The 26,715-nt window shown below is 48.3% G+C and overlaps 1 protein-coding gene across 3 annotated transcripts in view; it reads left to right on the forward strand.

Moving 5' to 3' along the window:
- The window catches only part of LIMCH1 (LIM and calponin homology domains 1), a 107,068-nt gene that overhangs the window by 10,772 nt on the left and 69,581 nt on the right, over window positions 1-26,715 (forward strand). For 2 of the 3 annotated variants that reach the window (XM_045284004.1, XM_045284005.1), the window contains exon 4: window positions 21,904-21,939. The exons of the other annotated variant lie outside the window; for it this stretch is intronic. In XM_045284004.1, coding sequence (XP_045139939.1) covers window positions 21,904-21,939 — 36 coding nt within the window. The remainder of the gene's footprint in view (window positions 1-21,903; window positions 21,940-26,715) is intronic. 3 annotated transcript variants of the gene reach the window in all.

The following is a 26,715-nucleotide window of genomic DNA, read 5'->3' on the forward strand; positions in this document are numbered from 1 at the left end:
AGTGTTTGCTTTGGGGCATGGCCCTGTTTCTTGCTGAGTTATCTTAGTGAGGGTGAAGGATGAGCTTCGTTCTGCCTAGATGAGCTGAAACCTAGCTGGTATTTGTGGTCCGTGACTAGTTGACTGGGGAATTTATCTGGTAATAACGTTTTATTATCTGCTGTTTGCGCCTTGTTAATTTCCACATGAGCCCTAAATGGCTCTTATCTTCCTTTACCCTCAACTAGAGACTAGTTCCTTTGGAATGGGACCTGTTCGCCCAGAGAAAGTAGCTGGCTGACAAAAATCCACTTACTTTCTTCATCCATGTGTGGGAGGGGGTGGTGGTCACTAAGTAAAATTGAGTTTGTAGGCTAGAGCATATTGATTTAAAACACACAAAGAACGGAGTAGTCAATTGGCTTGATGAGAACAATGGCCAGAGGACGGAGTCCTGATGGCTTCGTCCTGCATGAAAGAGGGACACCCGCAGCAAAGCAAGTCCCAGGACACCCCCACCTGACAGCTTGACGTCGCGCTTTGAGAAGCTGGTGAAGGTTTCTTGGGTGCTAACCACAGGATCCGAATGAGATGTGGGCATGTGGGACAAAACCCTTGCTCCTTTGCTGTGCCGTTTCATGCTAAGCAGTCAATGGCATGCACGCTTTTCAAATGAGGAAACCGATGGCCAGGAAAGATAAATGGCTGGCAGCGACAGTCTGTCTCACGGGGCCAGATGCAGGTGTCCTGGCTACAGCACAGGGCCACTTCCCACAGGACATTTCCCATCTGTCCATCTCCTTTCCCCGTGTGGCTGTCGTGAGTGAAAGATGAAGCTTCCAGGTACTGAATCCCAGAGTAGATTTGTGTTTGTAAAGGAGCCAAGGATGCACTTCTTCCCTGTCTGTGGTATCCCACTGAGAATCATGGCTCCCTAAACATGTCTGGGCTTCTTGAAAACTCTAACATAGATCCTCGCACTCTTGTGTTTCTGAAGCAGTGCAGTGAGTCCAAACGAAGAACTGAAAATCGAGATAGTGTCTGAATGATCACTTCAGAGCCCTGGCCGCATGGAGACTGTTTGAATATCGTGTCAGCATCTCTTTGTACCAGAGTCCAGGCTAGATGCTGAGAATATAGAAATGAGTAATGTCCCCTTCCCACGTTCTATTTTTCAGACTTCTCCTGCTTTTATTTTCCAATCCCAAGGCACAATGAGAGTGGAAAATAGGTGATACAGATAAAATGTAAAACTCACTGCCATCGAATTGATTCCAACTTTTAACACCCTATAGGACAGGGAAGCACTGCCCCTGTGAGATTTTGAGACTATCACTCTTTATGAGAGTAGAAAGCCTTGCCTTTCTCCTGCAGAGCAGCTCGTGGTTTTGACCTTCTGACCTTGCAGTTAGTAGCCCAGTGCATAGCCACTAGGTCACCAGGATTCCCCATACAGATAAAGTGCACATTTAAAAAAAAGTTCACTTTAATATCCTTCCTGCAAGTACCGCATATACTCAAGTATAAGCCAACCCAAATATCAGCCGAGGTCCCTAATTTTACCACCAACACTGCATTAAAAATGTGCTGGAAAAACTCAGCTTATACACGAGTCTATATGGCAATTTATTATTTATTTATTTTAAGCACGTTTGTGAAATCTTGAAAGGAACGTTTACCCAAGACACCATCTTTGTTGTGGTTAGGTGCCCTCTAGCCCATTGCCACCCATAGCGGCCCTGTGCACAACAGAACAACACACGCGCCCAGTCCTGCACCCACTTCACTCTTGTTAGGTTTGAGCCCATTGCTGCAGTTACTGTGTCTGTCCACCTCATCAAGGGCCTTCCTCTGTTTTGCTGCCCTCCGTTTACCAAGCTTGATGTCCTTCTCCCGGGTCTGGTCTCTTGTGACAAAAGTCTGTGAAACAAAGTCGCTCCGTCTTTGTGAGGCTGTCTCTGTTAGAGTATCCACTAGAGCTAAGCAAGGGAAGTGGGACGGGAAGGTACATCCCAGAAGAGCAGAGATGTAAACAAAAGAAAGGGTTGGGCCAAGGCTAGAACATCTATGCTTGTACGATGCCCTTTCATTGACTGAGACATCTGTTTTGTAATCAAACATCAAACCCTTTTGTGCCTACTACCAATACTCTGTGTACATACATGGTATCCTGGTTAGTTTCAGCATTTCATTCCATTGAAGAAATGTTATGTGGACGTGGTACTTTGCCCCCTCCCAGCCTTGGTGTCTATTGTCAGTCTGAAATTGTGAAGCCATTCCATCTACAGTCACTCTATTAAATAGCCATTTGCAGACTTGTCAGTGTCATCACACCTCAGATCATCTGCCTTAGCATTGAACCTCGGGCAAAGGACAACGGTGCATTCCCAGGGGCTGCCCCCTGTAGCAACCCAACACGGATGCTCTGAACACCCCGAATTCATTTGCTGGACATATTCCCAGCTGTTTGATCTTTCATGCAGCTTTTACACATACCAGGCCACCAGCCTGGTGTGCCACTGAGTTTTTATTGGCCACAGCAGGGTTGACAGTTTACCCACCCTCGGGGTCCTGGGTTTATTACGACAGAAAGTCACTTAACTGGAATGAAATGCATTATCTTGAAGAAGAAGAAAGGGATTCTTGATGTCTGCAAAAGAACACAGTGACATATGCTGAGGTCTGTTGTCGTTTGAGGTCCACATGAGTCCAGGAGACCACGTCTTTGATGCTGTCTGTAATCCCACTTCTCAGCTGGTAGAATGTGACTTGACTGCTAGTCACAAGGTTGTCAGTTTGAACCCACCTAGAGGCACCTTGGAAGAAAGAGCTGACAGAGAAGGCTTTCTGCTCCCATAAAGAGTTACCATCTTGGAAACCCATAGGGGCAATTGCACTGTGTCCCGTAAGTCACTGTGAATCAGAATCAACTCAATGGCAGTGAGTTTGAATTTTGAGTCTATGGCCTTAACTGAGAAAAGGTGTGTGAGAATACTTAGGGGGACCGAGCCTTCCCGTCCCACCCAAAGGCCACAGCCTCAAAAGCCGTGTGGAGCGCTGTGCACACAGGGAGTGCCCAGGAGTCAGAATGGACCCCACAATGACTAGCAACCCCCACAAGGTCGTCTGTGGGAGCAAAGGGGGAAATGTAGGCCTGAAGCAAAGCTTTCCTTTGTTAGCACTAGTGCTTCTCTCCAAAACTTTATTGCGGTGAAATAGGCAACAGTAGGCAACACAGGGAATCCAGGATAGATAAACCCCTCAGGACCGATAATGAGCGTAGCAATACCAGGAGGGGAAGGGAAAGGGGAAGGTGGGGGGAGAAAGGGGGAATGGATCACAATGATCGACATAGAACCCCCTCCCTGGGGAACAGACAACAGAAAAGTGGGTGAAGGGAGACAGCAGTTGTTGTACGACATGAAAAAAATAATCATTTATCAATTATCAAGGGTTCATGAGGGAGGGAAAAGGGGGCAGGGGGAAATGAGCCGATACCAAGGGCTCAAGCAGAAAGACAATGTGTTGAAAATGATGATGGCAATATATGTACAAAGGTGCTTGACACAATAGATGGATGGATGGATTCTGATAAAAGCTGTAAGAGCTCCCCCCAATAAAATGATTTTTTAATAGGCAATACCAATCCATTTCAGCTCACTAATGCATAAGGAAAGAAAAAGAAATAGACAACAATAACAAACTAGTTGTCATTTTTGCCAGCATAATTCTGTGGTGTTAATTATGTTGACCTTGTTAAGTGACCATCACCCACATCCTTGGACACACCCTTTCATGACCCCAAAAACAGTGCTCTGTAGAATGTTTTTGTTTTCTTTGTTTATTTCCCCCCAACTAGTCTCTCATGATTTTTTTTTTGTTTTAATTTTTAAGGCCATGGACTCAAAACTCAAATTTACTGCCATCAAATTGATTCCGACTCATAGTGACCCTATAGGACAGAGTGGGTCTGCCCCTGTGGGTTTCTGAGACTGTCACTCTTTATGGAAGTAAAAGGCCTCCTCTTTGTCCCATGGAGCTGTTGGTGCTTTTGAACTGCTGACCTTGCAGTTAGCAAGCAGCCCAATATGCTGCCAGAGCTCCAAGACCATAGACCGTGTAGGAGCAAAAGGTGGCTGCTATTTTATGTTCACATGAGTGTAAAAGCGTAGAAACCCTAGCTTCCTTCGAACAATATATGAAGAGATGGCTTAGCATCAAGGGAGCCGAGAGGAGAGCTTCTTAACAAATGCTTGGGGTTTAATATTTATTAAGAGTTTCCATTCAAGTAAAAGATTTAAAAAGCATATAAACTGTGTTCTCTTCTCTTTTGTTTTATGATGGAGTTCGCTTAATTACTCCAAACCCTAAGCCTCTGCCAAGGAAGCTGAGGTTCCTGGTTTTAAGAGGATAAACTAAGAACCAGGATTCACTTCCCCTGAATTAAAATGCCACGGGGATTTGAGTTCTCTTAGCCGATGTTTCCCATTGGAGAAGTAAACTTAAAAAAAAACAAACCCTGAAGTATAGGTTTCACGTGATGGTGGTTCTTTTCTAATTGTTTTCATCTGTTTCAACACTCACTCTTTTCTGCTCGTCTGTGAAACTTCTCAACCTCATGGTAATTAATTACAGAGCGGGGACAGAATTCTCAAAGGAACAATAGACATTTAAAAACTTCTGTAGAGGAAGGGCAGATGCGACCCCGTGCCAGACACGTATTCCTCCCAGTCGCTCCTTGCCTGCAACGCCCACCGTAGGGGACAGCTACTCGGCGCTCCGGGACCAGCCCGACACATGGCGTGCAGGAACCTCCGTGCCCTGAATCAGCCTCCCGGTGTGCACACAGATGAACAGGGAGCTCCCTGCTCTGGCCAGGACAGTCCCAGGGAGCACCCTCACAGGCTTTTCTGGACGGCCCAGTTTCCTCCAGTAGAACAAACTGGCTGCCAATCTGAGCTGCGGCTTTCTGTGTTACCAAGTCAGAGGAGGGGTGGAGAAAAATGCGAGCTTTTCCTTTTTTTTTTTTTTCTCTTGTTGAATTGTTGCTTTATTATTTTTTTCCTGGTGTCTTCCATTTCTATTCATTTTTTTTCTAATCATTTTACTAGGGGCTCATGCAACTCTTATCACAATCCATACATATATCAATTGTGTAAAGCGCATTTGTACATTCATTGCTCTCATCAGTCTCAAAACATTTCCTCTCCACTTAAACCCCCGGGGCGAACTTTTCCTTTGTTGAAATCATTATCTCATTCGTTTTGAACTAGAGAGAAACTGTAGAGACAGGAGTGGTGTTGTGTCTTATGTCTGCCCCTTCGCCTACTTCAGGCCTCTCCAGGGCACTAAGAGGGACAGCCTTGCTCATTTTAGACGCGGCCGGCGGAGCTGGCAGGTTGGAGGTAAGGGCTGGGTACCTGTTGCTTCACTTTGGAAGGTCTTCCTTCTGAGGGAAACAGCACGCTGTGCCCCAGGTGCCTCCTCCCACCCCACTTCCAAGCCAGAGCAATGCATCGGAGAGTGACTTTAAATAAGAGAGGGTCAAACCTCCAGCATATGATCCCAGGCCGCCTTGCACCTGCCCCTTCAGTTTCCTTCAGTGAAGTCACCTCCCTTCACAGGATCTGGACGGTAAGTCTCGATATTCACCCCGATAAAGCGGTGTCCTCATTTCCAGCTCACAGGGTTGGCATCTGAGTGGGCGCAGCTGGTATGTCGCAGCAGCTCAGGGAGCTGGGTTGCCAGGCCAGGCTCATAGCGACCCTGTGTACAACAGGATGAAACCCCGCCCAGTGCTGCGCCGTCCTCACGTCCATTCTTCTGCGTGCGCCCATCTTTGCAGTCACTGTGTAATTATTGAAAACCCAAGTGAAAATACATCAGCGCTTTCCTTCAAGGCCTTTCAAAGCCAAACAGGAAAGGACAGGAAAGTTAGTTCAATGCTTTGGCTGCTAGACCCCTGTGCATACAATCCTGCCATAACACCAAAAGCCAAACTCACTACCATTGAGTCGCTTCCAACTCAGAGCAGCCCTCGAGGATAGGAGCCCTACTGGCGTAGTGGTGAAGCGCTGGGCTGCCATCCTCAAGGTACGCGGTTCGAAACCACCAGCTGCTCCTCAGGAGAAAGACAGGGCTTTCTATTCCCTTCGGCCGTTACCATCTCAACACCACACATACCCTGAGATGCAGGCTCGCTCTGAGTTGGCCTCAACGCGACGGCAGTGAGGACAGGACGGGGCTCCCTCTGGGTTTCTGGGACTGAGGCTGTTTATGGGCGTAGACGCCTTGTCTTTCTCCCTTGGGGCAGTTAGTGATTTTGAATGGCTGACCTTGCAGTTAGCAGCCCAATGTTAACCACGATGCCACCAAGCCTCCCCATCCCAATATATCTGCCTTAAAAAAAAATTTTTTTTTAAGTTCCTGTCCCAGCAACCACCCAACAGCCCAACACCTGGCTATCACACGAGTGTCTACCTAGAACGGGGCTCTATGGGGTTTTCAATGACTGGTTTTTCAGAAGTAGATCACCAGGCCTTTCTTCCGAGGCATCTCTGAGTGGACTCAAATCCCTTTCCTTCCCTTCCTTCCTTTCCTTTCCTTCAACCCCAGATCCCTCAACCTGTCCTTCAGCAGTGCAGAGGGCAACTGCACCACCCGGAGACTCCACCTCCCTTATCCATAGAGCGTCCATGGCATGCTGCAGCCAACTCTGTCAGCCCAACACTGGGATGGCTATTTTTCCTCCCTCTAAGTCTGCTCTGCAGCTCTGAATTTATAGGATTCAAGCAATTAGCAGAAAAGCAGTCACTGTGACAGTTTTCCAGAGGGTGGGCATGGGGATGGGAGGCTGTCTTTGTGTGCTCCGTGATATGGAAAGCTTTCTTGTTTGAAGTCCACATATCTAAATTGAGATTACTTGAATGAGCCCAGCTATGCTGGGCTTGTAGCCTTAAAAGAAACACCCGGGGGAGTCTGTAGCCTGGCTGAGCTGGCATGATGCTTAAGGTACCAGCTTCTCCCAGCTCAAATGGGCATCACAAATTGACATTAGCCTAACTGGGTGTATTTGGGTCCAAAGAAGTCTGCCTGTGTAGGAGGAAGGGCAAGCTTAGAATTCTCAATCAAAGAGTGCACCAGGGCTGTTCGTGGATTTCAGAGGTTCCAGCTAGGAGCTATTTGGTGCCACACTGGGATCGGACTAAGACCATCTTCTTGTAACTTCAGATTTTCTCTATAACCTGTACTGCACTGTCTCTCCCAGGAGGGTTCTGGGGACCCAGTGGGCTGAAACATAGAATCAAGAAGTGATTGATAAACTGTAGAGTACCGCGGATGTATGGTTACGGTCGGATTAGGTAGAATTCTGCCCCATCATTCCTGGCTCAAGGTTGCTGTCGGTAACCAGAGAGCAAAAGCCCTACTCCATTCTTGACACAACTCACAACACCACCAAGGCACTGCCATCGAGCCGATTCTGAATCATGGCTCCCCGGCCGACAGGACAGTGTGGACTGCCCCTGTGGGTTTCTGAATCTGCTGGTGTTTTCAGGAGCAGAAAGCCTCGTCTTCCTCCTGGAGAGAAACTAGTAGGTTTGAACGGCTGGCTTTGCAGTTAGCAGCCCAACACAACCCACTGCAACCTTGGAAACTTCTTATGGGGTAACTATGAGACGGAATCGCCTTGATGGCAGTAGATAGCATCCTTTGGAGCTGAGACGATAACAAGTAATCATTTTTAAAAGCATTTTGACAAATTATTGTTTGCTAGAAGCAAGGCTGGCTGTGTGAGTAAGGGGGGTACATTTATTAAATGCCAGGTGGGCACAGTTCTCTATGCACGCAACCAAAAAACCCAAACCAAACTACTGCCATTGAATTGATTTGCACTCATCATAACCCTGCGGGACAGGATAGACCTACCCCTGTGGGTTTCCAACACTGTAACTCTTTACCAAAATAGAAAGCCTCCTCTTTCTCCCAAGGAGCTCCTGTTGCTTTCCAACTGTTGACCTCTTGAGTAGCAGCCCAGCTCGTCATCCGCTACGCTACCAAGCCTCCTTTCCCTCTATACTACACTACCACCCCCAAACAAAAACCAGAACCAAAGGAGTCCTGGGGTTTCCTGCCTGACATCGCACCAATAAACCGCATTCCTCTAAGAATTTAAAGTTTGGGGCCTCCCAGACCCCTTTGAAAAGTAGAAAGGGGAAAAAAAGAGAGAGATATAGAAAAGCTCATAGTAATCATGTTTAAGCCATTTTGGCAAGACATCTTAAGACAGTTTACTTGAAATGTAGGCTGCAACAAAGAAGAGGCTCCGGGAGGCGGGAGGCTGTGGGAGTAGAAGGGTGGAGGAAGGGGGTGTTGGATGGGCTTGGGGTGAGGGGCCAGCTGTGTGCAGGGCAAGATAAGCCTGCCCGCCTTGGGCTCATCCAGAGAGTAGCCATACCTCCGCCAGATGTTCCGGGTTCGTGAAGAGCCGCAGAAGGGCCTTATTTACACTTTGCCATCTGGTACACATGCTAGATGCTCTGCCACCTCCCTCCATGGGCTAGCAGCTGCACCCTCCACCCCCCAGGTCAAGTCCTGATTGCCCAACTTTCTGCCCCGCCAGTCAAAAGCAAATTAAGTACCTACGGGGTCCACTACAAACATGCTAAAAATCAAACAGCAGTAACACAAAGCGCCCTACATCTCCCCAGGTGCCCGAAAAGAATCTGGATGGCCACCCCGAGGGCCCTTTAGGACCCTGGCTCTCTGGTGCTGAAGCGCCCCTGCCATTGTGTCTTGAGTGTTGCTGGTACCTGGCTCCGTGGAAAGTATAATGATAATAATAATAACAATCCACTCTAACCATGCTTCCCTTATGGACTAAAATAGTACGCACATGCCATTGGAACTAACGATGGACGAGATCTTTCACTAACCACTAGGGGGAATCTCTTCTGTTGATGATCTGATCACACGTTTCACACATAGAGTTGCATTTCATCTTACCCCCATTAGTCAAAAGCAATCAAATGACGATCAACAAGCTGTCCTTGAAATTATCCTGCATAAAGAAAACTCCTTCCTGACCCACCCACACGGCAGGGATTCTGAGTCAGAAGATGAAGCTGCAGGTCGGCTGCCTGACCTTGAGAAAGATGACTTTGCTGCAAGGAGAGCCAGGATGAACCAGGTCAAGCTCCCGGTGCCGTTGAATCAGCTGCTCTATGGGCCTTATCCCAAAAAAGAGCCTGAGAAATCCAAAGGCCGCAAACAACTCTCAGAAGGAATCTCAAAAAGGAAAAATGTACACTATAAAAGGTGTGCATCGTGTGTGTGTGTGTGTGTGTGTGTGTGTGTGTGTGTGTGTGTTAAGAAAGAGCAAGAGAGGGGACTTGGTTAAATGAAGGTAATGTGCATTCCATTTCTCTCTTCCCTGCTCCAATTTCATGCCATTTGGAGTAACTCTAGACTTTAATTTCCCATAAAAGCAGATGGCAGCTGTTAGGGTGGCCGTGTCCAGAAGAAGGCTGCATTTGCCAAGTATCCGTAGAATTCTACTGTGCAGATGTGCTCCATCAGGCACATTAGCATACATGCGTCCTCAAACCCAAACTGACTCCTACAGGATGGAGGAGAATGCCCCTGTGTGTTTCTGAGACTGTAACTCATAATGGGAGTGGAAAGCCTCATCTTTCTCCTGTGGAGCAGCAGGTAGTTTTGAACTGCTGACCTTGCCTGGGTGAGTGCCATACATGTTGGACTGTCAACCGCAATGGATGACAGTCCAACATATATGGCACTCGCCCAGGCATTAGTCATATAAATAGACTGTGCCATTACCCATAGGGGAAGCTATTTCTCAAGGCTGCCCAGGCCAGTCATAGAATATTTAAGAAACAGTTATCCCTTGGCCATAAGATCTACTCTCTCATTAACTCCCTTGAGATATTGAAGAAGAAAACAAAATACGAGGCTTGTTCTTTCTTCTCCCATGTCCTCTAGGACACTTGGACATTTGATGATGGGCAATTCCCATCACAAATACTTTTCAAACCTATTGCACAAAATATCTATGTGTTCTATCATGGAAATTGTTTTCCAGTGAGTTTCCTGCTCCAACCCCACCCTTCTCCCATCCTCCTAACACATGCCTGTTCGGTTGATTTTGGGGAGAGGAAAACTAATGAGATGGGATTTGGCGAGTGATGTTTATCCAACAGCAAGCTCTTGGTCCCCGAGGTCCTTGTTGGCATACCTAAGAATAAGCCGTTCCGGATGGGCCAGGTGACTGGGACCAGTTGTTACAAGTGACACAGTGACTTTCAGATAGCCAACTAGCATTGAGGCAGAGTGACGGGTATCATCAGTAACTTGAGTGTGGAAAAGGAGTGGCTCTTGTATTTTGTATGCCCCGCCCCCCTTTCTCTCCCATGCAATTTTAATTCCTGATATTTCTTACTGCATTGGCCTTCTCTCACCTGACTGATTGGGGACACGAGCCTGGGGCAGGCCATGACCTCTGCAGAGCACCTAGAGAACTGATTTAAAAGCAACAACAAACCCAGACAGGGGCCTTACTGATGCTTTCCCATGCCTTCAGGAACCCCCTCCCCAAATGTGAAAGAAAATGGAAAGGTCTTCAGCCTCCTATTTGTAAGCACAGGCTCTGCAGATAGAACAAATCTTCCAGGTAGCCTTCCAAGAGAGCTTGATTTCCTGGCTTGGATGTTATATATATTTTAGAACATGAAATAGACCTTGTCTATGTAGATTGTTGAAGCTTCTCTAACCAGAAGAAGCATATTTAGCTAGAGATTAACTGTTAGGTGGTAGAATATGTATGCTTTGAGATTCCATAGCGTTAGTGCAAATTATGACTTCGTTAACATCAGCCAGCTAACGGTCATGCCTTAGGACAACTAGAGACACTATCGCCTAGCACCAATGCAAGCGAGCGACTGTTCGCACAGGACACAAATGGGTATAAACTCCCAAGCCAGGTAAAGACGATAGGCAGTTTGTTCTCCACTTTTGCTTTAGACACACCTGATGAATGTCATTTTCAACCAGAGACCATATTTGACCTTTAAACCTTTTTGCGGGGGCAGGGAGCAGGGTAAGAATTTATTTCCATGAACTTTCTGGCAGCTGCAGGTCTATGGTCGACATGCTTAATAGCTGAAAATGTTCCCTGTTATCTCCAAACTGACCTGAGCATCTGGATCCCTAAGAGCTCCTTAGGAACATCTTACTGGCTCAATCAGAGACGTTCCAAGATGGCTAAGGCATTCCACCAGAAAACTTGCATCCATTACAGTCACCTGAAACTTGAGTAGTGTGGGGAATGGTCACTGTGTTAGCCCAGATAGACGAGAGAAACAAATCCATAGACACACTCATGTGTGTATAAGAAAGAGGGTTATGTACAAGAGCAATTGAATATTGAGAAAACTCCCCAGCCCAGTCCAGATCAAGTCCTTCAGTCCGATATTAGCCCACATGTCCCATGCCACTCTATAAGGTCCTCTAAAGACTCACGAAACACATGCAATGATACTGAATGCAGGGTGATCACAGCCCAGTCGGTAGAAAGTCTTGTGGATCCAGTGGCGTTGTGAGCATCTCAGCGCTGGCAGGGATCTCTACGTGACTTTTCTGCCTTCAAAGGTCTGGTTGCATCAGGGTAGGTCCATGTGGCTTCGCCAGCTCAGGGCACTAGGGTAGTTCCATGTGTCTTGTCAGCTGCAATGTCTCCCAGGGAATGAGCAGAGTGAGAGAGGTGTCTCCCGCCTCCAAGCAGAGAAACAAACATTTTCCAGAATCCTTAGGGAAAGACCATGTCCATACAGAACCCTCATTAGTTATGACCCAAATGACAGAGTAGGCTTCACCCCTTCACTCTTAATCCTCTTAAGTCCAAAATGGACACTAGGTTATGTAACTACCACGGGCATCATGACTGTCAAACGACATCTCATTACCCTTCTCAATAGTCTGTCCAAGAGGGCGGCTCCTTGGCCTGTGCTAAGCTAGACACAGTCGGCTCATAGTGGGAAAACTTGGCCTTCTCACAGTGTTCAAGGAGGGCAGCCAAGTAGCAAGTAGTCACCGCTGCTCTGATTGCTTCCGTATTTCTGAGAAAGGGAAAGGTGCTCCCAGCGCCCCCTGCTGCCTATTAGTCTCTGACTTTACATGCTTGATATTCTGTTTATCTGCTCCTCTTCCTGGAACCCAATGTCCCTAACCACGTGCGGGCTGGATGGCATGGACAGGCACCAGGTGAAGGCCACCATGAGCCATGAGGCACCAGCTCACGAGCGGGAACCTGTGGAAGCAGGCCTCCGGAAGGTGCCTGACCTTGACAAAGATGACCTGGCCCGGCGGAGGATTCAGGGCTCCCAAGCCCTACACCGAGGGGCTCCAAGCTTTGTCTCGGTCCCCAAGATCACAGAAGCTGACTTGGCGACGTGGGAGAGACTGAAAGTGTCAGAGAAGACAAGGTGCGCCGGGTTCCCTGCGGGCTTGCTTCATGCTTACAAGACCGGCATGCTTGCTCTGAAGGGACCAATAGTGGCCGCTTAGATGTCTCTTGCAAACTCTTACGCTTGTATCATTCTTGTCTTGATGGCCTTAAAAAAAAAAATAGAAGCTTCTCGAAACGCAAAGCTACTTGAGAACAGCATATTCTGCCTGAGTTGAAGTTGATTAAGACAGGAGGTATAAGCCCAGCAGACAGAAAACATCCTCTTTAGCCAAATCAGCTTGTTGTGAATGGTTCTTCTTTCTTATGGCCATGCTTTTAATGCCAGGCATTTAAATCTTTCTTTTTTTTTTTTTTTTTAACCGTAAGCATTCGATCATTCCTACGGCTTCCTTACGCCACCCTTTATCGCGTTAGAAGGGACGTTTTGACAGCTGTGGAAGCGTAGAGCCCAGTCTACTTGAGCAGCAAGCACAATGACCATTTCTTCCTTTGAGTGATTAATGGAAGCTCAATTCTGCTCTACCGTAGTATATTTTAAGGACCCCTAGTGGTACAGTGGGTTGTTAGGCTGCTAACTGCAAGGTCAGCAGTTCAAACCCACCAGCTGGTGTGCCGGAGTCAGAGGAGGCTGTCTACTCCCGTAAAAATCTGCAGCTTTGAAAACCCAATGGGACCGAGCCCATTCAACTCTGTCTCTCAGTGTTGCTGAAAGTTTGAATCAACTCATCGGCTGTGGGGATAGTATGTTTTTCACATGCATGACGCAAGTGGCTATGAGCTCAACTACTCGCCCAAAAGGTTGGTTGTTAGAACCCACCCAGAGGCCCTCAGAGGAAAGGCCTGGCAACCCGCTTCCAACAGGGCACAGGCTCTAGCATAGGGAGCAGTTCTACTCTGCAAGCCAGGGCCTGCTGTGATCCCGCGTCTTTGCAGCAGCCACTAACAGCAGCGGCACTACTAAACAGCAACCAGAACAAAAACCTCTGCCTTGGCCTTCGAACCCTCTGGAACTAATTCATGATTCTGACCAGGGATGGAGATGTCCAGCACATCTGCACTCCCGAGCCGTCGCCAGAAATCAAAGCAGAAACAGCCCTCCGTGATGACTTTGCCAGCCGCAAAGCGAGGGCCTGTAAGCAACCTCCCGGCCCCCGTCAAAAGTTTGTCCACTTCGGACCTGTGACAGAGATAGACCAGCAAACGTGGAAGCGGCTCAGCATTGGCAAGCCTGGGCCTCGGGAAGAAGTCCAAGAAGCCTCTAGTTTCCGTAGCAACATCCTAACGTACTCTGTGCCCCCTGTCTCAGAGGCCGCCTTGGGCTTGGAGGAAGACCCTGGGCTCGACCCTCAGAATGGGTACAGGTATTTCCGCCAGCCCTGCATGGGAGCCGCTGCCGCTTTGATTCCTTTACTTATTATTATTTAGGGCATTTTCTGGTGCATTAGGTAGACGTTTACACCGCACATTAGGTTCCCCTTTAATACTTTTTTAATACAAATGGCTTTGTGCCCTGGCCCTTGTTGTGGCCATCCTGTCTGCACTGTTTCCTCCCATCTAGCGTCCCTCCCCTGCCTGGCCTTCTCGTCTTCGCTTTTGCCTGCCTATTGACCCGGTCACATCGTGAGTTGTGTAAGGAAGCATATCACTCTGGGGTGATAGAGTTGATTTTATGAGCCAGTCTCTATTTGGCAGAAGGGTCACTTGCAGAAGTAGCTTCAGTTCCAAGTTTAAGAAGCACTTGGGGGCGATAGTCTCGGAAGTTTCTCTAGGCCCAGTAGGTCTGGCCTTCTTTAGGAATTTGAGCTTCGTTCCAAATTTCTCTCTCTTCTATTCAGGGCCTTCTACTGTGTTCCGGGGCAGAACAGTAGTGATAGTTGGGCACCATCTAGTCCTTCTGATCTTGGGTTAGAAAAGCCTGTGATTCTTGGGGGCTATTCCTCCTGTGAACTAGAGCCTTTCTTTTTTTTTTTTTCATTCTCATTTTCCCCGTAGAGTAGAGGCCAGCAGCTGTCTTAGATGGCCTCTTGAAAGCTTTCAAGACCTCAAATACCACTCACCAAACCAGGACGTAGAACACTATCTTTGTGAACTACTCAATGCCAATGGACTGTTTGGTTCCCCAAGACTTTGGACCTCCACTAAACCAATCCCATGAGTTACTTGGATAGGGCTAGGAAGCTTCCACGGCTGCTTTCAACATGTTTGCTGCACCATTTTAAGCAACCCCCTGGGGATAATAGTATTTTTGCTAAACAGTCGAGAAGTAATGGCAGCAGGTCACTTTGCGCTTAGCATGTTGTGTTAGTCTAGGTTGACGAGAGAAACAAATTCATAGACACTCATATGTGTATAAGAGGTTTATATAAAGAGCAATTGTACATTAAGAAGCATCCCAGCCCAGTCCAGATCAAGTCCATAAGTCTGATATTAGCCCACATGTCTAATACCAATCTATAAAGTCTCTTCAAACTCATACAACACATGCAATGGCATCAAATACAGGATGATCACAGGCCATTGGGTGGGGAGTCTTGTGGATCTAGTGGCATTGTACGCATCTCACTGCTGGCAGGGGTCTCCAGGTGTCTCCTTCAGCTCGAGGGCTCTAGCATAGCTCCATGTATCTTGGCCACAGGAATGTCTTGAGGGAGTGAGCATGTGTCCTGCCTCCAGCGAGCTATTTTTCTCCTTAGCGCCTCCAAATGAGGTCATCCAGCTGAGACCTGATTGACAGGCTAAACTCTACCCCTGCGCTCTTAAGTCTTAAATTGACAACAGATTATGTAACTACCACACGTGTGTATTTCAATGGCAGGCATCCATCATGTTTCCGTGTTCACGGAATCACTACCAGGGAATGCCACTCATCTCAGCATTTAGCCTTTGTCCCTTGGCTGCAAAAAAACATGATTGTATTAGCTGAAAATCCTGACTAGGGACTGTGGCAACGATCTTGTGAGTGTTTCTCCTAAAGACATAGTGATTTTTTAAAACAAAAAAAACTAGTTTTATTTATAACTTCCTCTTTCCTGCCTCACGGAGAGAAGAACAAATAGTTACTAGAATCCTAAATTCAAAGTTTGGACATCTAAGGAATCATACACAAAAAGTAAAAGGCTCCTCCCTTCCCTACTTGTTAAAATTAGACAATAAATCTTGACGAGAACTCTTCTGGGGGGGCGGGTGGGATTCCTGTAAGTCGGGGCTTTCCTTGGAAGTTACCATCCAGGTCTGAGAGGGAGCACCTGGGTAAAGACCATGCAGCCCCCGATCTCCTCCTCACCGGGGGCCATCCACTTTCCACTCACCAAGTGCTTCTTTGGGGATTCCACTCTGGGGGCTAGTCTTTCTTACAGGAAGCAGGCGTAGGGCCTTTCTAAGTCCCTGGCTTAAGCTGGGAGCCTCCTGTCCACCTGCGTGGTGAGAACAAGGGAGGTTTCCCAAGACGGGAGGAAACGCTGGAGATGTTCTCCACCCTTGGAACCCAAGAGGGATGGCTGACGCGCTGCAGTGTGTGAGGCGTGTCCTTGGGTCCAGCTTGTGGGTCGCACCACAAAAGAGCGCAGGTTGTAGAGATGCATTACCCTGAGGCACCAGAACACGGAGTTGGGATTTCAGTGGCTGAGAGGGGGCTGGAGGAATTGAGCGGGACAAGAAGTCTATGAGAACTGAAACCCAAGAGGGCCATCGCTGGGTCTCCTGATAACAGGGTCCTGCCAGGCTGGCTTGGCTTTTCTCATGCCCTGACCAGGGTTCACAGTCTCCCTCGGATGACATCATCCTTACTAACCGGCTTGTGGAGTGAGAATGGCTACTTCTCTTACCCATCAGCTTCCTCCAGTCCACAACTTCCCTTGTGTCCTTTCCTGACCCTTCTCCCTCTTCTCTCTCGCCGCCAATGTCGCTCGGTGATCGGCAGAATGGCAAGTTCTGGCCGAGAGGAGTATTGCAAAAGGGTCTCCAGACTGGCTCCTGTACCGGAGTCTCAGGAGGAGGAGGCCTGCGATTTGGGCGAGGGCCCAAGGAAGACCGAAGAAGGTGAGGACTAACGTCCCCCAGGGGGTGAAGGAGGGCAGGGGGCCTCTGCTGTGAACTCTTTCCTCCTAGTAAAGCTGTCCTCTCTGGCTGTAGTTCCATCCCAGCAGCCTCCACCGGAGGGCAAAGAAGAGAGTAAAGGTGTTGCTCACAGAGACTCTGAGATGCTTCCCAAAGCAGAAAGGTCTGAGGACTGGAGCCTGCCGCTGTGAGCGTCTTGCCTGCACCCTTGGTGTGCTGCCTCGGCTGTGTGTGGCTGTTGCCTTCCTAAAAGCCAGGCTTAGAGACTTGATATGCGGTGGGTGACTGGTGTGGAATGGAGTGAAGCGGCTTCAAGGGATGTGTCCACCCCAGGATCACAGCTCCTCTTTCTACACCTCTCTGGAGTAGGCTCTGCATGTGGTTGGGGGCTGGCCAGAGTTCATGCTGCAAAGGCTTTCTCTGGGGAAACTTGAGGGAAGCCATAAAGGGAAGCGCATTCCCATGTAAGTACCAGTTGCATGATGATGGCGGGTGTATGATAAAAGAGGTATCTCCGACTCAGCTGCTATGTGTGCTGCTGCCTCCCCGATATTGGCTTCTTCTGCAGTACGTTTCTGGCAGTGAGTGATGCTACTGGGAGCATCCTTAGTAACAGATGACCTCTGATGGGCCGGACTGAATGTTGTCTTAGTGGGCGCCCTCTGGCCTCCGAATGGGAGGCTTCAGGGATAGAAGACAACTCGGAGAGGATGGCAGCGCCAACCTGGAATGGCAGTGGACCGAGACCGAAAGGCCAAGCAAAGCTGTCTGACTCGCGAAAAGATGACATGATGGCCAGGCGAACGGGAGTGTCCCGTAGACACACTAGATTCAACCCAAACCAGTTCCTTCCAGTTCCATTCGCAAAACAAAAGGATGTGGAGGGATCAGCCAAGAGGCCACCGGCGCCAGACAAGAGGTCAGAGGTGGTTCCTTGCCCTTTGTGACTTTGGTTCTCCAGCCTCAGCCTTGAGACGCTCTGAGCTTTGACTGCGCTACTAATGCGTTCTGGTGCAGCAGAGCCGCTGAGCTGCACTGCTGGTAGCTGTGGAATGATTGGTGCTGGCCAGGTCTGCCAACGATGTCTTTCTTCCTTGCATGTGAACAGGTGTGAGAAGGCTAGTGGAGTGGTGAGGGTGTCCAGGAGAACACTCTTTGGAACTGATCTTGCGGACCGAATAAATGAGAAATACTTTGGTTTCTGCCTCGCTCATTAGGCGCTTGAGCTTCTCTCTGACCAGGTTGGTTTGACCGTGATGTCAGAGGGGATTCAAGTCCAAAGAAGATGTAGACCACTCATAAAATTTGTAATTCCATCTGTTTTAATTCCAACATTAGCAAATGCAAAGAGTTTTTTAGCAGGGTTCCTGTCCCCATGTACTGACTTGATTGAAGATGAAGAACAGGGAATTGGTAGGCCCAGGGGGGTTGGGTTAGGGCAGGGGTCCTCAAACTATGGCCCGAGGGCCACATGCAGCCTGCCAAGGACATTTATCTGGCCCGCCGGGTGTTCTTGCCCCGTTTGTTTTTTTACTTCAAAATAAGATATGTGCAGTGTACATAGGAATTTGTTCATATATTTTTTAACTATAGTCCGGCTCTCCAACGGGTCTGAGGGACAGTGAACTGGCCCCCTGTTTAAAAAGTTTGAGGACCCCTGGTTCAGGGGTCAGGCCCACTGTGTTGAAATCTCTGGTGCTATGACATGAGAATACAACCTGCTTGATCAGTGTCCAGGGGAAGGAGCAAGAAGTGTTTCTGGGTAATGGTTCACTAAGGATTTTGATGAGAGTGGATTGGAAGCTGGAGTAGAGATCAGGAAAAGCCTTAATTTCAAAAACTTTTAAATGGTGATTCTCACCATTGTGATCATCTGGATTTCATCTATGCTCTATATTTATTTTAGAAAATAATATATCATTATTGTAACACCGGGGTCTCGTTATCAATGGCTTTGGGGAGAATAGTGATGAAATAGTTAAGGCTCTCACTGCTAGGCGGAAGGGGCTGAATGCACATTAGAATGGAAAACCATAAAAAGAGCAAGAAGAAGGAAACGAGGGCTTCAAGCTGCCTACTCAATAACGTTGTGGGGCCAACGCCATTTCTCTACTGTGCACACGACCTTTCAGATGATGTTCATTTGTATTTCCCAATTAGGGGAGTGGAGGCCAGTGTCCACAGGGCTAGGCATTACAGAGCCAAGGTCCAAGCCCAACTGCACATGAACACTACTGTCTCAACACCACACAGCTTGCAGAAGTCTCATGTCACCTGGCACTTCTAGCTGACCTTCCATTTGTGATTCAGAAAGCACCCTCTTTCTAGTATAATGAGAATTAGGGGTTCACTTGAACCCAAGGGGGTACAATCAGATTAATTAGGTGGCCTAATTGTGCAATTGAGAAAACATTCACTTTGGGAATTTATGTTTATTTGCAATATTTACAGAGTCATGCATTGGGTGTGGGACTGTGATGGTTCATTGGTAGACTTCGCTCCTTCCATGCATCAGACCCAGGTTCCAGCCCCAGCCAGTGCACCTCGTGCGCAGCCAGCACCCCGTCGCCCAAGGAGGTTTGTGTGTGGCTGTGATGCTGACCTGGCTTCCTTCAATTCCCACAGTATCCACAGAACTCACTCGATCTTTCATTCAACACTTCCTCAGGGCCCACGCTAGCCACTGTGCGGGAATCCAACCAGAAACATCCCTGCCCTTGTGGTGCTTACATTCATGGTTGACAAGTGTCAACCTATGCATTTTGATAGAAGAGATGTCTCTGAAATGCTGTGCAATGTGTTACATAGAAATGATTTAAATTAAAATATATCGTGTGTCCAACAACGTAGCAGTCACCCTCATAGACGGCTGAGCTACAGAAGTCAAAGTCAAAAGCGTGCATCTGCACGTGTCTATATGAACTGTTGGTGCAAAACTAACCTCTGGGCGCTTTGGGAAATTTCATTGGCGCTCTGGGAGTATGGTACATCTGTATGTTGTCCTTCATGAAAATGTTAACAAAAAGATCCAAGTGAGACACCGAGACACCGCAACAAGACTAACAGATCGTTTCCAGATAAGCCATTCATTAGGAATAGCATTTTGGCTTTCTTCCACAGGTAATTTAGAAGTCGGGGCGTTGATTTTGTGGTTGGGCACCAGGTGATTTGGACTCAGTGGCTCTGTGTGGCAGAGTAGGGTTTACTGAGCTGTAATCTTTAGGGGTGCAGATTACCGGATTATTCTCCCACAAAGCCACTGGGTAGGGCTTCAAACTGCCAATCTAAAGGGCATCATGCTCAGTAAAGTGGAGGAGCAGCAAAAAAGAGGCAGGCCCTCAATGAGATGGATTGTCACCGTGGCTGCAACAACGAGCTCAAGCACAGGAACAACTGTGAGGGTGGCGCAGGACCGGGCGGTGCTTCCTTCTGTTGTACGTAGGGTCACTATACGTAGGGGCTGACTAGATGGCACCTAACAACAACAAGAGAGCATTGAATTGTGCCACCATATAGAAATCACTATGTGGCCCTGCAAACCATTTGCCCTTGACCGTTAACCTGAAGGTCGGTGGTTTGAGCCCACCCCGCAGCACCACACACGAGAGGCCTGGTGACCGTCCATAAAATCCATAAGCCCACTGCCCTTGAGTCATTCCTACTCCTAGCCACTGGAAGTCCTCCTCTGTTACAGCTGGGGTCACCATGAGTGAGAAGGAATGGCGATATATTTTTAAGTTTGAATAAGTCTATTGCAATAGGCCTATTTATAAATGTTTTGAGAGACCCTTTATTCAAAATCAGTGCATATGCACTTGTGAACTGGCCCAGAAGTGTGGATGCATTGGCATGACTGGCATCAAAGATTGTTCCTGCAGTTGTCTCATCAGAACCCCAACCAGTGCCTTTTGCACACATTGGCGAAAAACACTTGTACTCCCTCTCTGTGAGTGGCCATCCACTCATCCTCTTGTCAGGGTCATGGTGCTTTGGGGGAAATTGGGACTATTGGGTTAAGCATTAGAATCTTCTGAAATCACCCTGCCCCAAGAAACTGAAAACAAGTCTTCCGGCCACCAAGCCTCCCCTAGTTTGCCTGTAGCCCTCTCCACACAAACTGTGGGGAATGCCCTGGCGTGGTTGCTTTTCAGGATGAAGGAAAAGGCTACTGCTGGGGGCCGGCTGATCTAGAACGAGAACAGTCAGAGGCAGAAGGGCGGATGTGTCTGTACACTCATGTCTTCCAGGGTCTTTCAAGATCCCAGGAAGAGGGATTTAGAAATCACTCTTTTCCCTATCCATTTTTATGAACCTAAGCCTGAGACCAAGTCATTTTTGCTGGCCATCTGCACATCTTTGTGGGCTGGAAGCAGAAGACAAGATATATTTCCCATTGCCTAGATAATGCTCTGTCCTCTGTCAAGAGTGTTCACGTGAACGGTCTCATGGAATATAGACAGGACCCTTCCAGTAACTCAAATTGGCCTTTGATGAGAAGACGGCATTCATTAGCAGGAGCTGCTGTTTAAAACTTTGCTTACTATTTGCGCTTGTGGGGTTCTCTTTCATTTTTCTAACTAGGTCTCTGTCTTTGCTTTATCAGACCCGCTTGAACTTAAGGTGACTCTACTACAGGAGGTTTTCTAGCTCCCCCTAGTCCAGTGGAAATCCAAAGGTTGGGCCGTGGGCGGGAGAGCTGGGCTCATAGAATACCGTGCAAGCCTGCTTCTGAGTAAGGCTGCCAGTTTTCTAGGAATTGTGGTTTCTGTCAGATGCATGCAGAAGGCACTGATTGGGATTCTGGTTGGAGCTCTGGTTTGCTTTCTGAAAACTGCAGGAGTGCCCTTTGATGCCATTCATGCCGGTGCATTAACACATCTGGGACAGGGGTAGTCAGCATGTGCTCATGCGCTGGCTGTCCCTTAGAGATAAAAATAAAGGCATGAACAGCTGAACAGTTGGTGAAGGAGCATAACATAGCTTTTTCTTTTGCTTTTGCTACCTAGCTGCCTGCTCTGAACACTGTGGGTTGTACCTGAGCCTTTTTGTGTTTATGTTGGACAGATTTCTTCTTTGTGGGTAATACGGGGGTTTATTTTCATTTCTCCCTTGGGTTTTAATCCAAATTTTCTATTCTTGAAAAAAAAAAGGCCTGATCGTTCCTTCCTTTTAAGCTACTAATGCATATTGCCAATATGATGACCCTTCTCTTCCAGCGTGATCGGCGGAGAGGACTGGCCCACTACCACTTCACCACACGTTGGGTTTTGTTTGTGTGTCGTTTGGTTGTTTGTGTTTCGTTTTGCTTTTTCACTTATTTCCAGCTTGGAGGCGGTGTTAACTTTTTGTCTTGACAGCCCTCTCTAACTTTCTATTTGGTCTCGTAGATACGGTCCCAGAACTCCTGTGTCTGATGACGCAGAGTAAGTGGTCTTTTATTCCCAGGGTAACATGAATGACTAGCGGAAACTGCATGCTTCCGGTTACTTACCACTAATTGAATTGCAACTGATGCTACAGTGAACCGAATAGCTAACTGACTCGCACAGCCTCAAGTGGGGAAAAAACAGAGAGAGAGCATTTGAAATTGGAATGTAAAGAACATATGTTCAACGCAGGAGAGATGAATGAAAATGCAACTTATGCATGACTCTAATGTGCAGCTGCTGCTTAAAATTTAACATTTGCTCTTCGTAGACCGGGGCATGTGAGAGCGAGTTGTTCTTCTTCCAGCTTGGCCGGTGGGTGCTGCTTGTGAGCCACGGGATTCGTCAGAAAAGTTTTCTGAATGTTGCCCTTCCTTAGTCACAAGTTGGGGCTTAGCGTTACAGACGAGGTCATCATTCTCCTCGCCACATTTAAAAAAGAAATGCTAAGAAAATAAACCCTCAACCACTAATTGTACAGTCAGAAGTCCAACTTCCTCCCCGCTTGGACTAACACACACGGTGGGGTGCTTGAGACCGTAATGCTGGGTTTGATGCGGGTTCTGTGCCACAGCCAGGGATCGAGCAGGTCAAAGTTGGCTTGGGCTCCCTCCCTCTGCCTCTGGGTTTCCACTGCCCTTGGCGACCCATTACCCCACAACTGGATTTGGGGAGAATCCACTCCTTCCAATTGGAGACCACAGGAGCTCTCTGTCACAGATGGGTTTCCCATCTGCCGACCCTCGTGAAACTGAAATACAGGGTGCAGCTTTTCCTTGTGGAACTGGAGCCCCGTCAGTGAAGGAACTTGTGCTGTGAGAGGTATCCCGACACCGGTGGTCAGCTGGCGGCGTGCTCCTTCCGCTCCTTCCACGGAAGGCATTCTGTGGCCTTGTGGAAGTCTGGGCCATCGGAAAAGCGCCGGGCAGCACTTGCCCTTTCCAGGGCTGTAGCTTCAGGTCACAGAGGGAAGGGCCATGGGGGGCAGGGTCAGAATGCGATTGCAGAACACACCGATAGGAAACATGAGGCAGAATATTGTTTTCGGGTGAGGCATTTTCCATGGTTCTATTCAAAGTGTCCGCTCAGTTTGCATCCCTAGCCCTAAGCGTTGAGTCTGAGTCGATTGCCAAGAGAGTGGCTTCTGGAGTGGGATCTACTATTGGTTGGTGGCCCTGCACATGGAACCTCTATGTGTCCAAATTCGGCTTGAGCTTGTTTAGGGACAAAATGGAATTAGCAAAATGTAAACCCAACCCACTGCCATCGAGTCTGTTCCAACTCGTGGTGGCCCAGCTGGGCAGAGTAGAACTACGCCCTAGGGCTTCTGAGGCTGTAAACCTTTATGGGCACAGCCACACTCATTTTGCTTCCATGGAGCGGCTAGTGGGTTTGAACTGATGCCCATGCAGCCAGCGGTCCAACTCCCGACACACAATGCCACCGGGGCTCTTGCATGGGGTTAAGTAGTCTGTAAAATTGAACCCTTGTCATTGCTTTGAAATCAGCCATGGCAATAGATAACATTTGCTGAAAGGCGGATGATGTGAGTGGGAATTGCAAAATCTGTGCGGAAAATCGAATGAGAAGATCATGGAGTTTTCCCACAAAGTTTTGGTGGCCTCCCTCATATAAAGCGGGTGGGCAAAACAAAACTTGGATTTGTTGGCAAAACAAACAAAAATTAATCCCAAACCCTAAGTCTTTACTATCAAGTCAATTCCTACTCACAACCCTGTAGGTTAGGGGAGGACTGCCCCTGTGGGTTTTCAACCCAGCAGCTGCTGGGTTCAAACTGCTGACCTGTGGTTAGCAGCCCAACACGTAATCCATTACAATAACAGGGCTCCTTCAAATTGCGCGGGGATAGGTGTAGTCTCCCTTAATGCAAAGCCTTTGTGCACTTTGCCTAACACAGATCTCTGGAAAGCCCTAGGAAGAAGGAATGCTACCTTTAAAAGCTTTTGAATTCGGCTTATCCCTGAATATAAACCACCCCCGCCAGAAGGTTCATTTTGCTTTTTTTTATTATCAGAATTAGGATGAGGACTCCCTTCTCCTCTTTAAATTAACAAAAGGTAGCCCCACCCTGTGGACTGTGAAGAGTAAAAATGCCTTCTTGCCCAGAGGCCTTGTCTAGTCATATTCCAGGTACCACATTTTCTGCTAAAAGTTAGAGACGATTTAAAATGTAATCATGTGGGAAGCAAAGTCAAATGTTTCTATCAGGAGTTTACCTTCTACACAGAGATGTGTCATATTTTTTGTTTGATGACCTGTTCCTCCTCAACCCCACCACCACCAGTGCCTGCCTTTTCAAAAATGTATTAATAACTGACACATCCTTAAAATGCAGGCCAATCAGAAAAAGATATGCCATTCATGGAAAATGCAGGTCAGAGCCAGACCTACCACGCAGGAGAGACATTTCCATCTCCTGGCAAGCCAGGAAAGTTTCCATAGATTTCTACTCACCCTCTTGCCCTTTTCTGCCTGTCCACACTCTTCCTCTCCTGGAAAATAAACATTAAAAGCCTGTGCCTTGTGCGGGCGGTGGGTACTTTCTACGCTTCGTTCCTTTTCCTTAGACCCGCCTCACGAACCATTCCCAGGCTTCCCTCAGCAGTCATTTAACCCTGGCTCTCAAAAGTGCTGACTGCCACCAAAAGAGTCTTGTTCGAAAAGGTGCCGCTGTCCCGACAGCCCAAGGGGCAGGCGTAGAGTGAGGGTCACAGCACGGTTCCAGGGGCCTTCGGCTTCTCCAGAGTCCGCTGCAGTGGGGAGACGGAATCTGCCCTCTGAACTACAGAGCAGCCTCCCATGGTGGGTGACTCTGCCCACTGGCTGCCCAGGAGGCTCCATTCTCAATGTCCTCACTTGCTTTTTTGCTTCAATGGCAACACTGATTGCTCACAGTGATTTCTACTTCGGGCCAAATTCCCTGGTATGTCGCTTTAAAAACAAAGAAAGAATCCGGAAAATAGAACTCCCTGTATAGGAGAGGGCAAGCAAGGCTTTCTGTTTTTATGTGACGAGCCAGCTTTGGGCCGCACTTGGGCTGAGGTCCTCAGAGCTTCCCAGTGTGTGGAGAGCTGGGAGCCCAGGGCAGACACATGACTCGGAAAGCCTGGCTTCAGCTCTCCCCGTGCCCAGCGTGGGATGACCAAACCCTAATCCCAGAGAAGGGGACCCCAGAGGAAGGCCTGACCCTGTGGTCACCCATTCTGGTCTACCCCAAAAGGCGGGCCTTCTAACATTATAGACAGCTGAGTGCAGGGACGGAGCCTGCTCTCCCACAAGCAGCCCTCTTCCACTCCACGCGGGGCCGGGCCCATAGGCCTTTCCATCTTCTGGGATCTGAGCAGAGCTTGTCAAGTCCCTCAAAAGACAAACTCCCTGGATTGGTTAGAATTACAGGTTTGCTTGAGGGTTCCTTTGTGTTGCTGCTAGTTAACTGTGAGTAGAGGAATGGGGTGCACTTCAGTCTCATTCTGGAAGTTTTGATCCACAAAATTTAAATGAAAAAAACCCAGATTGGCAATTTTTCCCTAACTCTGCACGCTCTTTATTTTTACACATTTGTACATAGGTTGATAATTAAAATAGGGATGAAATCACACACACACACACACACGCACGCACACGCACACGCGTGCGTGCTGTGAAGATCACCACTATCCACAAAGCGTGTTAAGACAGCCTCACAGTGATGTCTCATATCCGCCCTAATGGAGACCTCAGGAGTCCCTCCAGGCAGTGGCGTTAGGAACATTGTCCCGAGGAAGACCAGTGGCTGCTACTGTCCTGGGCTGTCGTTCTCCCTCGCCAGTCTGAAATTGCCCAGCACGTGCATCCAAACAAAACCAAATCTCCCCGCCATCGAGTGGAGGCCAATGAAAACACCCCCTGGTGCCCACACAGGCAGGTAGAGCAGATGCCGATGGGCTGGTAGGCAGCCATGGGTCAGTGGCCCACTGCTCCGCGCAGAGCACTCCCCGCTAAGGAGCCGACATGTCTGCATCCGTGCTGCTGCGGTGGGAAAACTCTTTCTGTCACAACCCTGGTGCCTGCGAGGAGTCGGAGTCACTGCATGGCTTTCCTGTGTGTTCCGCTGGCTCCCAAACAGTGACTTTCAGAGGCGTTTTCTGCTCCTGTCAGTCCACAGTACACTTTCCCAGGGCCTCCGGGGGGGATTTGGGCCTATGGTAGCCTCTTAGCCAGTCCTTTCCCTGAGAAGGGGGAAAACCAGGGGCTTTGGGTTCAGTGTCTGCTTTGGTTTGCATCTTGCCGCTTCAGCTTTTGCTGTAACCAAATGCCATCAAATAATGACAGAGAGGACCCCGTGCGGCTGCCCAACATGGGGAAGGCTAGTAAGTCAAGTATACATACAGCCTAAGGGTTTTCTCAGATTATTTTCTCCTACTCTTTCAAAAAGGAAAAAGTAAGTTGGGAGGCTTCCTGGCGGAGATCAATCGACATTATTGTGAGACTCCTGGAGTGCAAACGCTGTAGAGATCTCAAGGTTTCCTTCCTTCGGTCGACCATGACATCCGGGATGTTTGGATCCCTAAATGCCAAGGGTCATTTGACAGGGAGTGCAAACAAGCCAGCACATCAAATGCAGACATCATCAATTCGTCGACGTTGGGTGCACCCAAAATTCAGAAAACGGCAATAATAAAAACGGGGGTGATTTCCACTTAGTGCCATTTGCGTTTCTTCGTGGAGAAATGGCCCCCGTGAGCATAGGGAGCGTTGCAGCCAGCTCTTGAC

The sequence above is a fragment of the Echinops telfairi genome, unplaced genomic scaffold (genome assembly GCF_000313985.2).
Source record: "Echinops telfairi isolate 266 unplaced genomic scaffold, ASM31398v2 ScPeMD7_7468;HRSCAF=8506_0, whole genome shotgun sequence".
Lineage (NCBI taxonomy): Eukaryota > Metazoa > Chordata > Mammalia > Afrosoricida > Tenrecidae > Echinops > Echinops telfairi.